Raw genomic sequence first — 13,164 nt, 5'->3', positions numbered from 1 at the left:
ACCACTGCCCTTCTCAACCCCCATTCTTACATTACATTTCAAATTTACTTATCTGACATAATTATAAGTTTGGAAAAGCTAACAGTTGCACATATTCGTATGCCTATCGTAAGAAAATATATATTCTTTAATGATAGATTTATGTTTATTAGTGAATACAAAACTGACACCAGAGAGAAAACTTCTTAGAGAGAAACCTTTACAACAGTATCAATCTACAAAAATAGTAATCAAAAGATAAAATTAAAATTTGATTAGAAAAATACTTTATTCTTTATCAGAAGACATAAAAAATCAGTTCTAAACTAAGAATTTTCTCCGATTCAAAGCCCTGGTGTTTGAAGACCTTCTACTCCAGAATGATTCTATTATTTGGCTCTCGGCCACTTCTGGCCTCAGTTCTTTCTTCAACAAATGAGTTTCGGCAATTTGGACATGTGCCATGGAGTTCTAACCAAGGAGAAATACACTCTTTATGAAATAAATGTTTACAGGGCATTTTTCGGACACTTTCTCCAAGCAAATAGTCTTCCCAGCAAATAGAACATTGCAACCTTTCACCTACGGAAGATAATTTCAATGAAAAAAAACCTTATTCACCTAAAAAAAACCTTATTCATCCCGCCTTATAAAATACTCACAACATGCTCCTAAAATGAATAGAGATTTTCCCCCTTCTTTTTGATAAAGTATTTAAGTTTCTCCTAGACTTGGGCAATGTTAACGACTTATGTCGTTCATGGTAATGTCGTCCTAGATGAAAATGTTAGCAAAATGAACGAATTTTTAGAAGATTTGTGAGTTCATGGTGTAAGAATAACTTTAGAAATTAATGTTAAGAGGACTAAGTCGTTAAGGCTAGGAGTAAGTGAAGGTAAAGAGGGTATGTTAGGTAACATAAGATCAATAAAGTGGACATATCCACTTATCTAGGTACTATTATTAGCAAAGACTACAGAGAAGATGGTAAAAGTAGAAAAGCCAAGGCCCAGGATGTTTTTTTCAAAGTGGAAAAAAGTTTGGAAGAATAGGAAGATAAGGTTGCGGACCAAGATTAGAATATTGGAAGCTACAGTGATCATAGTGGTCAAGCATGGTTTTGAATTACAGACACTCAAAAAACTGAGGAGCACTTGCTAGATGTTTTCCAGAGCAATTGCCAACGGATTATTTTGGGTACCAGACTGTCTCAACATATCTAAAAACATTCAAGAATGCACTTCAATCCCCTTTCTAGGCCTATAAACAGAGAAAAGATCAGATGGATAGGACAAGTTCTGTTGATGAAGGATGATTGGCAAACATTGTCCGTTTCTACAAAACTTAATGACAATTATTTAACATTGAGTGGGCTTAGGTGTTAAAAGCCACCTAACCCAACTTCTCTATAGGTATTTTATACAAACTATTGGATTTTTTAGACAAATGAGAAAATTAGAGGATAAGCGCAAATTTTACATTGACAAAGAGCCAGGGTTCCAAAATGAAGGAAACTAGTTCTATAGCTTTATGAGATAATCTAAAATTGTAGCCACCTATTGTAGTAAAAATAAACCATAAGATTCATTGGTTTTTTTAGTGCTAAGTTATTGCTGGAAAATTGCCATGCTTATCATTTGTCAATGATTAATATAATTGAAAAATTATCACAGTAAAAGAAAAAAATACAGAAATGATATGCTTTGGGTTACCGTAGTAGTTTTGTTATAAGATTTAATGTTTGTAAAAAAATAAAGAAAAGTGAGAAGAGGAACTTTTACTTTAACACAGAGGGTTGGAAGTAAAACTTCTGACATTCGAACTTTGCCTAAGAGAACTGGAACTATTACAAATAAGTTTAGCTTTTTTATTTATTAGGTTTTGGTTTCAAAAAAAGATTTATTTTAATGCAATCTCTTCCGTCCCAGTATTAAGCAAAAGTAAAACTGAAAGATTAAAAACATTATTACAACAAATGTTGTATTTAAGTTTTAAAACCAGGTTATCAATTTTCTCAGTGACAACAGATGGTGTTGGTTTTTTCCTCTCAAGAGACAAATTTCGGTCACACATGTTCTTTTACTGATCCATTAACCCTCCCAAAACAATTTTTTTTTTTTTTAGGGGCTAAGAGTCTTCAGCATTTATCAATATTGTATATTGATCCAAAGAATAATAATTCCGTCCGTCTGTCTGTCACTAAGTATGACGGATAAAACTTAAAAGAATTAAAAACTATATTCTATAAAAAAAAACTGAAAAAAAAGAAAAAAACTAAAAAAAGGAAAAAAAACTAAAAAACTAAAAAGAAAAAATAAAAAAATTAAAAAGAAAAACTAAAAAACTAAAATAGAGAAAACAACTAAAAGAGAAAAGAAAAGAAGAAACTTTAGAAAAACTAAAAAAGGAAAAAAAACTAAAAATAAGGAAAAACTAAAAAAATAAATAAAAAAAACTAAAAAAGAGAAAACTAAAAGACAGACAAAAACTAAAGAGAAAGAAAAAACGAAAAAAAATTAAAAAAGAAGAAAAAGACTAAGAGAGAAATTTAAAAAAAACAAAAAAAGAAAAAAACTAAAAAAAGAAAAAACAAAAAAAAGATGAAACTTAAAAAAGAAAAAACCGAAAAAAAACTAAAAAAGAAAAAAACTAAAAAAAGGAAAAGCTAAGAAAAAGAGGAAAACTAAAAACGAAAAAAAAAACTAAAAAAAGAACAACTAAAATAAAAGACAAAAAGACAAAAACTAAACAAAAGGAAAAAAAGAAAAAACTGAAAAGAAAGAACTAAAAAAGAAACAAACTAAAATATGACGTCAAAAATAAAAAAAATAAAAAAATAACTAAAAAAGTAAAAAAAAACTCTAATAAAAATAAAAATCTATAAATGACGTCATGTTCACAACGCGAAACCTGGCTTGCGGCTAATAGAGATAGTAAAAAAAGAAGGCGTGTCGCTGTATTACAAAAGCAGTACGTATATAATTATCCTACAATGAAAAAAGGAACATCAGGAGGAAACACTAGAGCAACGCAAAACCAGGCTTGCAGCTCAAAGAGAAAGGACCGGATTAGGAATGTCCAATTTACGTCATCAATTCGATAAAAAAAAATGACATAGCGTTGCTGACCCAGAACAGAAGGGACAATGAGAATCCATATGCAGAAGCCTGCTTCTATTTCTGTATATATCTATATATATAAAAATAAGTTATCTGTCTGTCTGTGGATCAGGTGACGTCATGTTTCTGTGTCGGCTGACGTCATGAAATAAGTTGTCGTCATTCTTGCTTTGACGGTGACGTCATTAATGGTATTTAAGACATGCGTTTATGGAAAAATGTTTAATTGTAAAATGACTGAAGAACCTACAATGGCAACAGCCGAGGAAGCTGCTCAAAGAGTCTATGCCAAAAAACTTGCTGCTGATAGAGAAAGTAAGAAAAGAAAGCGTGCCGAGGAATCATAGAGAAAGTAAGAAAAGAAAGCGTGCCGAGGAATCACAAGAACAGCAAGAAAACAGGCTTGCGGCTAAAGAACGCAAAACCGCGCAGTTAGATGAAAATCCACCTGGAAAGCGAGAGTCAAAACATATCAAAACTGAAAATGATAGCGATGATGATTGGGTTTGGGATTTTGACTTGGATAAGGTCATCAATGCCTACCAGAATTAAGTTAAAAAACAAAGGTTCGGCGATATGTACTTCATCAAATAAAAAGAAAAAACACTCAAAGATAAATTACAGACCGGGACACAAATGACGACCGACACAGAGGGAATATAAATGACGACCAGGAACCTCAAAGAAAAATTACAGACTGGGACACCCGGACACAAATCACGACCGGGAATATAAATGACGACCGGGACGCTGGGACACAACTACAACGGGGACGCCGGGGGCACAGGCAGGATATATAATTGACGACTGAGACACAGGGATTGTTTGAATAGAAATTACAGACCGGGACACCGGGACACAAATGACGACCGGGACACAGGGAATATAAATGACGACCGGGACACTCAAAGAGAAAATACAAACTGGGACACCAGGACACAAATGACGACCGGGACACAGGGAATATAAATGCTATTTATATGCACAGACAATGGGACAGCGAAGAATGTTGTATATTCGCATGTTTTACGTAGTTAAAAATATATATTTATATCTATCTCTATTCACAGGTGGGACACAGGGACACAGCTACAATGGCGCGTAACTAACATGGCGCGTAACGACTTACACGCGCGGGGGGGGGGGGGGCTTGGGGGGGCACGAAGCGCCACCCCAACAGCTAGTATATATATATATATATATATATATATATATATATATATATATATATATATATATATATATATTCCAGGCTTCTACTCTATATATATAGAGGCCTGGCTTCACTGCCGGGACCCAGCTATTAATAATATAAAACAAAAAAATATGAAAATGACACATACTGACTTGTCTTTCAGTAATTTCAACGGTTTCAAGCTTCTCAATATTTTCTCTTGACATTGGAGGAGGGCCCATATCCGCAGATTCCACATCATCCAATAGATTGTGCATAAATAGATTCGCCAACCACCCTAGTGTTCGCCAACTAAAAAAGCATAACATCATTCTAGCAGCGGTATCTAAATAAAACTTTGTATTTTGAAAATAGTTCTTTTCATTCCTCTTGAACTTCATAGTAATTTTTTGGGTACTTGTGTATTATTCAGAACACACTCAGTAAGTAATGTTAGGTTCTTTCGCAAAACAAATTACGGTACAGATACATTTCAATTAAATATTTGGCACTGGTTCAATATTCAATTGATTCAATTCATTTCAGAACACACTCAAGAATTTTGCTGAAAAAATCCGGTTTGATAGCCATAAAGACAAAACTCAATTTAGTTTGTTACGCATAGTGATAGAAGACAGTGTCTGAACATGGATTTTGAAATGAAGATTTGGGATTTGCCAAAGACTGAAAAATAGGCAATTATATTTTTCCCGGATAAGGGGTTGTTGCCCACAACAAAACAACGCGTCAATGGACATGACTTTATGCTCCTGTATATCCCGCCATCATTTACAATCACACTTAGTAGAGTATATGTGGCGGGCGGCAGTAAAGGCAGAAGGAAGACCTCCTTTTACCACGATTCTTAACGAAATTTCTGCGTTCTGAGTACATAATTCCAAGTTGTAATTTAAAAAAATTTCTAAGAAAGTATTATATTTTCATCATATTTTGTTTGTGGTTAGATTAGGTTAAGTTAGGTATTTGATATAATGCACAACACCCCCCCCCCCCCTAATGTGCAAATATATAGCCCAAACTTTTGATAAAGCTAACGAAATAAAACAAGATATGATGAAAATATAATACTTAATTAGGAAAATTGTAAATTACAACTTAAAATTATGTACCCAGCCTTCTCTTAAGAGTATAAAGTCATAGTGTGTCCATTGTCCTATCACTATGCGTAGCAAACTCAGTTTTGTCTTTGTGGCTATGAAACCGGATTTCCTCATAAAATGTACTTGCATTGTAGTATGTTTCACGAAAGAACCTAACTTCACTTAATGAGTGTGTTCTGAATAATACAAAAGTACCATTTTCTGTTATGAGAATATGTTTTTGGGTCATTAAAGAGTCTGAAAACTTTCGAAATGATCCAATTTAGATAAATATGCACCGCCGAAATTTGCTATTATAAAAAACTCTTTGATGGAGTTTGAACAACGGGGAAAATCAAATATCCCCATTAGGAAACACAGTAGTTTCCTATTTCTGCCCACCATCGATATTTCCAAACTATGTAAAGAAATTCGTGTTATATGCTGAATAATGAAATAAAAATTCGGTTTTATTCAAATGAAAGACCAATTTTATAAAAAATAAAAACAGGTACTTTTAGAAATTAGAAATTGCATGGTGGTTCTAAATGGGAATGAAAATACATATATATATACATATATATATATATATATATCTCCAATCAGAGTGCCAATAGCCATAAGAACCAAATCTAATGTAGCATGGCTATTTGCACTGATTGCAATATTTTAATCTAATACTAAACCGCTGCCCAAAAACGGGAAAATATTTTTTTTTGGGGGGGGGGGCGATGGCCTTGCTTTGATCTTCAAGTTGTCCTTGGATGATTTCTGTTAAAACAAGAGCCCAAAGGTCCTTTTTTTCCAAATAAGATGAAACATTGCAGTCTTTCTGCTAAGAGTTTAGTTGTAGGAGGGGGTGGGGGGTCCGCTTGTTTTTTGCATTGAATCAAGTCTCAGCTTGATATTGAGCAAACATTATTGATCTTTCCAGTGTACACCACAAGAATAAACAATGAGACCCTCAAAATTTTTGAAACCGCGTAGATTATGAACGAACTCTTGTTTTTTATTCAACGAAACAGCTGATGAAATATGCATTCATCATCAATTTAGAGGTATCCACAACCGTTAAAAAAAACTGTATATATTTCTGTTCCAAGAATTAATTTCCTTGCCTTGAAGCAATTTTCTAATATTATAACTAAGAATAAGGAAAAGAGAAACTGGTCGGAATAATTTCAGAGCTATTCCGAAAGTTATTTCAGAGTTATTATTTAAGGAATTTAAAAGCTGCCAGGTTGTTACATTAGATTAATTCATAGTACAGGGTCTCAAGTGGTGATTCTTTTTTGCTGTTTTTTTATGAGAATCCATCGATGAGTGATGCGTTTTGTAGTTTTGAGAATGGCCGCACAAGTAATAATCCTTTTTGGCAATTTTTTTTCTTTTTATATTGTTTAAAAAAATATATTCTCTCTCTATGGCTCAGTTAACACATTAGTGCTTAGTGAAACAATATATATATGTATATATTTTCTTATTTTTAACACTTGGAACTCTTATATTTGTTCTTATGAAAGGGTGATTGCAAATCAAAAGTTCTTTTTAAGTGTCAAAAGAGATAGAGAAAACATTTTTTGTCTAGGATTCATCCAATGTGTATTTGTGTTGCAAGACTTTGGTTTTGTCTCGTTTTTTTTCTATTCCGCCGATGTCGGCTTATTCCTGGAAACTGGCAAGGATCTAGCCTGTGCGGTTTTTACGGAAAGTATGAACATCAGGCCAGATTGATGAATATGGCATTACATTTTGGAAAGCTCTGCAGAACTCTTGCCTGGGGCCACAAAGGATGGTTTTTGCTTGTCCACGAGCCAGAGCCTATGGTGTGCGAAGTGAAGTGGAGTTATTTAGCCTATGTCAGAGAGGAGCATCTGAAGTTGTGCAGCCTAGCTTTCGTTTCATAAAACCATGTTTCTGCTTTTGAGTGGAAAGCTCCGTTCTAGCAGGCAAGCAGGCATTCACCACTTTCAAACTGAAGATGGACTAAAATCAATAATTGTTAAATGTATGCGGCAGTTACCCGGCCCCAGAGCCAATATATCTTCTTTGAGTGACAAATAGATAAATTTACCGAAGCAAAAAAGCGGCACTTTCCCACGGGTCCAAAAGTGCTGCCGTGATTTTGGCTGGGTTTATCATACGTTTTTTCGGACTTTGGTGTCTTTCGTTTAGCATTATGGCTTTCCAAAGATTAAAATGTTTTTTGTTTTTTTAGGAAGTTCAGGTTCCTTTTCACAGTAGAAACCAAAAAAAGCCTACTTACCCTAGATCATCTTCTTCTTCTTCTTCGTCAGGAATTGGTCCTGACGCAGCATCATTCCTTGTATCTTCCAAGGATACTCGATCTGTCCTAAAAAAGAACAACTAAAAATAGAACATCGGAATGTTTTTCATTTTTGGCCTGTTTTATTCTGCGAATGACGAGAAAATACGAATTAAAATCAAACACTTTAATAAATAGGTATTGGATAAAATATAATAAATCAATAACAGAAACAGAGGAAGGGAGAGCTCCAATAGAGAATCTTGGTTTCTCGATGGTTTTTATGAAAAATTTGTGTTAAGATTGGCTCTTCCAAAGCTTACACATTTTGTAAAAACCCCTTCAATATCGTGGAATATCTTTATAGAATATTGGAAGCAAAAAACATATTTTCCAAAGGCTCCAATAATTTCTTCTGTTATCCCAGAGGCACTTCCTATGGAAGGTGTGGTGGTTTAAACTTCAGAGGGGCTCATTTGATTGCAAACCTCAAGTTCTAGTTCCCTTTTAAAAACTCAAAGCTAATTTAAGGAAAATTACCCCTCCCCACCAAAAGCTTTCCACCCAAATCCATCCAAAAGAAAATTTAAGATAACTTTTTTGTTAAAAATAGTTCCTAGATAAACTAAGAAAAACTCCAGAATAGGAACAACCCCCCAAGGCCTGGGGACAAGCATTGTAAGTTATACCCTAGGGGCATATATGTTCTTATGGATGGCTGCTTCTATAAACTTCAGAGGGAGATAATATGACTGAAAATCTAAATTTCTAGTTGCCTTTTTAAGAGTCAAAAGAGATAGGAGGGTAAGACATAGGAGGGTAAGAGATAGGACAAACCCATTCAATAAAGATTTTTAGACAGCCATTTTGTTAGACAGTTCAGAAATCAGGCAAAAAACTCTGGGTTAATCAAAACACCAAGATCCTGGGGGCATGTATTTTAAGTTACACCTCGGGGGAATATGATATTTTAATGTAAGAGGTGGTCACATAAACTTTAGAGACCACCCATTTGATTGATAACTGGAAGTTTTAGTTATCTTTTTAGGAGTCAAATGTGATCAGAGAGCGTCGAGCCCCTTATACTTCCTCTTTTCGCCAAATGCATCCAATCAAAATTTTGAGATGGACAGTAGGCTTGAAAAAGCCCAACGATCACATGACAAAACTTTGAGGTCAACACAATCCCTCCCAGAGCCCAAGGTAAAGATTGTAAATTATGCCCCGTGAACATTTATGGTTTCTATGGAAAGGGTAGTCGTAGGAACTTCGAGGGGGAATTAAATGATTAGAAATTGAAATTCTAGTTCCCTTTTAAGAGTAAAAAGTGATCCGATGCCAACTAGTCCCCCTCCCCCACCAACAGTCTTTTCCCAAAATCGTCCATTCAATTTTTTATATAGCCATTTAGGTCATGTAAAAAGAACTCCAATGATGACACAGCCACCAAAAACTCAAGGGTAAGCGTTGTAAAAAATGCCCCTAAGGTTTCTATAGAAGGGATGACCATTTATGTATCAGAGGGGGCTTATTATATGTCTATATATATATATATATATATATATATATATATATATATATATATATATATATATATATATATATATATATATATACATATATTCTAAATAATAAAATATATATTCTAATTAAAAATATATATTCTAAGCACTTTAAGAAATAAAAAGTTGTTCAGCCAAGCTTTTGTTTCATCAAACCATGTTTCTGCTTTCGAGTGAAAGCTCCGTTCTAGCAGGCAAGCAGGCATTCACCACTTTCAAACTGAAGATGGACTAAAATCGATAAGTGTTAAATATATGCGGCAGTTACCCGGCCCCATGGATGGTTTTTGCTTGTCCACGAGCCAGAGCCTATGGTGTGAGAAGTGAAGTGGATTTATTTAGCCTATGTCAGAGAGGAGCATCTGAAGTTGTGCAGCCTAGCTTTCGTTTCATAAAACTATGTTTCTGCTTTTGAGTGGAAAGCTCCGTTCTAGCAGGCAAGCAGGCATTCACCACTTTCAAACTGAAGATGGACTAAAATCAATAATTATTAAATATATGCGGCAGTTACCCGGCCCCAGAGCCAATATATCTTCTTTGAGTGACAAATAGATAAATTTACCGAAGCAAAAAAGCGGCACTTTCCCACGGGTCCAAAAGTGCTGCCGTGATTTTGGCTGGGTTTATCATACGTTTTTTCGGACTTTGGTGTCTTTCGTTTAGCATTATGGCTTTCCAAAGATTAAAATGTTTTTTGTTTTTTTTAGGAAGTTCAGGTTCCTTTTCACAGTAGAAACCACAAAAAGCCTACTTACCCTGGATCATCTTCTTCTTCTTCTTCGTCAGGAATTGGTCCTGACGCAGCATCATTCCTTGTATCTTCCAAGGATACTGGATCTGTCCTAAAAAAGAACAACTAAAAATAGAACATCGGAATGTTTTTCATTTTTGGCCTGTTTTATTCTGCGAATGACGAGAAAATACGAATTAAAATCAAACACTTTAATAAATAGGTATTAGATAAAATATAATAAATCAATAACAGAAACAGAGGAAGGGAGAGCTCCAATAGAGAATCTTGGTTTCTCGATGGTTTTTATGAAAAATTTGTGTTAAGATTGGCTCTTCCAAAGCTTACACATTTTGTAAAAACCCCTTCAATATCGTGGAATATCTTTATAGAATATTGGAAGCAAAAAACATATTTTCCAAAGGCTCCAATAATTTCTTCTGTTATCCCAGAGGCACTTCCTATGGAAGGTGTGGTGGTTTAAACTTCAGAGGGGCTCATTTGATTGCAAACCTCAAGTTCTAGTTCCCTTTTAAAAACTCAAAACTAATTTAAGGAAAATTACCCCTCCCCACCAAAAGCTTTCCACCCAAATCCATCCAAAAGAAAATTTAAGATAACTTTTTTGTTAAAAATAGTTCCTAGATAAACTAAGAAAAACTCCAGAATAGGAACAACCCCCCCAAGGCCTGGGGACAAGCATTGTAAGTTATACCCTAGGGGCATATATGTTCTTATGGATGGCTGCTTCTATAAACTTCAGAGGGAGATAATATGACTGAAAATCTAAATTTCTAGTTGCCTTTTTAAGAGTCAAAAGAGATAGGAGGGTAAGACATAGGAGGGTAAGAGATAGGACAAACCCATTCAATAAAGATTTTTAGACAGCCATTTTGTTAGACAGTTCAGAAATCAGGCAAAAAACTCTGGGGTAATCAAAACACCAAGATCCTGGGGGCATGTATTTTAAGTTACACCTCGGGGGAATATGATATTTTAATGTAAGAGGTGGTCACATAAACTTTAGAGACCACCCATTTGATTGATAACTGGAAGTTTTAGTTATCTTTTTAGGAGTCAAATGTGATCAGAGAGCGTCGAGCCCCTTATACTTCCTCTTTTCGCCAAATGCACCCAATCAAAATTTTGAGATGGACAGTAGGCTTGAAAAAGCCCAACGATCACATGACAAAACTTTGAGGTCAACACAATCCCTCCCAGAGCCCAAGGTAAAGATTGTAATTATGCCCCGTGAACATATAACGTTTCTATGGAAAGGATAGTCGTAGGAACTTCGAGGGGGAATCAAATGATTAGAAATTGAAGTTCTAGTTCCCTTTTTAAGAGTAAAAAGTGATCCAATGGCAACTAGTCCCCCTCCCCCACCAACAGTCTTTTCCCCAAATCGACCATTCAATTTTTTTGTATAGCCATTTAGGTCATATAACAAGACTCCAATGATGACACAGCCCCCCAAAACTCAGGGGTAAGCGTTGTAAAATATGCCCCAAGGGCATATAAGGTTTCTATAGAAGGGATGACCATTTATGTATCAGAGGGGGCTTCGCGCCCCAACACCTAGTTGGTGTGAGCGCTTCGCACAACCCCCCCAAGCCCCCCTGCGCGCATAAGTCGTTACGCGCCATATTAGTTACGCACCATTGTAGTCGTGTCCCTGTGTTCCATCTGTGAATATAGATAGATATATATACATATATATGTTAGTACATGACAAAACATCGAGGTCAACACAACCCCTCCCAGAGCCTAGAGTAAAGACTGTATCTTATGCCCCGTGACCATTTAAGGTTTCTATGGAAAGAGTAGACGTAAGAACTTCGAGGGGATATCAAATGATTAGAAATTGAACTTCTAGTTCCCTTTTCAAGGGTAAAAAGTAATCTGATGGTAACTAGTCCCCCTCCTCCACCAACAGTCTTTTCCACAAATCGTCCATTCAAATTTTTTATATAATCATTTAGGTCATATAACCAGAACTTCAATGATAACACAGCCCCCAAAAACCTAGGGATAAGCGTTGTAAAAAATGCCCCAGGGGCATATAAGGTTTCTCTAGAAGGGATGCCAATTTAGGTATCAGAGGGGGTATTATATATATATATATATATATATATATATATATATATATATATATATATATATATATATATATATATATATATATATATATATATATATTCTAAATAATATTATATATATTCTAAATAAATAATATAATTTTTATTGAAAAACAAACTTGGCCAAGCTATTTGCAAGTGTCACAGGTAAATATCTAGTACAGGTCAATTAATAAATAGATTTAAGGACACTATTTGTCCTAAACTATATTTTAACTTTTTATACTTTCTAAACTAATATTCAGACTTTCATATGGGTATATTAAAATTTCGCAATGGTTAATAGCTGCATATATTGCGCATATACGCTTTATTTCATATTTTTGCTTGTATAAGTAAGATCGTGATTAAACCAAAAACAGGCATTTCACAGAAACAAAAAAAAAGAAATAAAAAGGGAAAAAGAGTACACACTATCTAAAGCAAAACATAAACACTAACTAAAAGTCAAGTCTCTTCGTGCGGGATAAAAATCTATTTACACTAGTTCGAACTCTATTATTTCTAATTATCAGCGATAAAGGAAACGGCACACTTATTTCATATTCACTTAATTCGAACTCCATTACTAAACGTGCTCTACAATAAACAGGGCAATCAACTAGAAGATGACTACATGTTTCCATTAGACCGCACAAGCACAATTGAGAGTCAGCTTTCCCGATCCTATTTAAAAAATAAAGCAATCTACTACGACCTGTAATAAGCTGTGTTAATCTACTATTTGGGGGAATTTTTGATACAGAGATAAGGTCATCCTCATTTTCAAAAAAGTTAGCCGGCCATGTGCTAACAGAATTTTTAAACTCATCAAACCATTTTGGATACAAAAACTCATTTAAAGTATTTACGGTTAATATGAAAGGGCTGAAATACACCAAGGTCATTAAAAGAAAGACCCAAAAAATTGCAGGGGGGCATCTTGGGCTCGGAGGGGGTTTATATATATATATATATATATATATATATATATATATATATATATATATATATATATATATATATATATATATATATATATATATATATATATATATATATATATATATATATATTATAGAACTCCATAGTATAATTCCACCCACTATACCCCCTT

General features: G+C 34.4%; 1 protein-coding gene across 2 annotated transcripts in view; it reads right to left on the bottom strand.

Annotated features, from left to right (window-relative positions):
- Positions 1-142: 142 nt before the first annotated feature.
- Positions 143-13,164, bottom strand: part of LOC136042350 (uncharacterized) — a 30,336-nt gene continuing 17,314 nt past the window's right edge. For both annotated transcript variants that reach the window (XM_065727317.1, XM_065727318.1), the window contains exons 5-8: positions 9,956-10,042; positions 7,639-7,725; positions 4,442-4,584; positions 143-561 (exon numbers count right to left, since the gene is read on the bottom strand). In XM_065727317.1, coding sequence (XP_065583389.1) covers positions 350-561; positions 4,442-4,584; positions 7,639-7,725; positions 9,956-10,042 — 529 coding nt within the window. In that variant the 3' untranslated portion in view covers positions 143-349. The remainder of the gene's footprint in view (positions 562-4,441; positions 4,585-7,638; positions 7,726-9,955; positions 10,043-13,164) is intronic.

This window comes from Artemia franciscana, unplaced genomic scaffold, assembly GCF_032884065.1.
Source record: "Artemia franciscana unplaced genomic scaffold, ASM3288406v1 Scaffold_1158, whole genome shotgun sequence".
NCBI classification, from domain to species: Eukaryota; Metazoa; Arthropoda; class Branchiopoda; order Anostraca; family Artemiidae; genus Artemia; species Artemia franciscana.
This window is presented reverse-complemented; position numbering and strand designations above follow the sequence as displayed.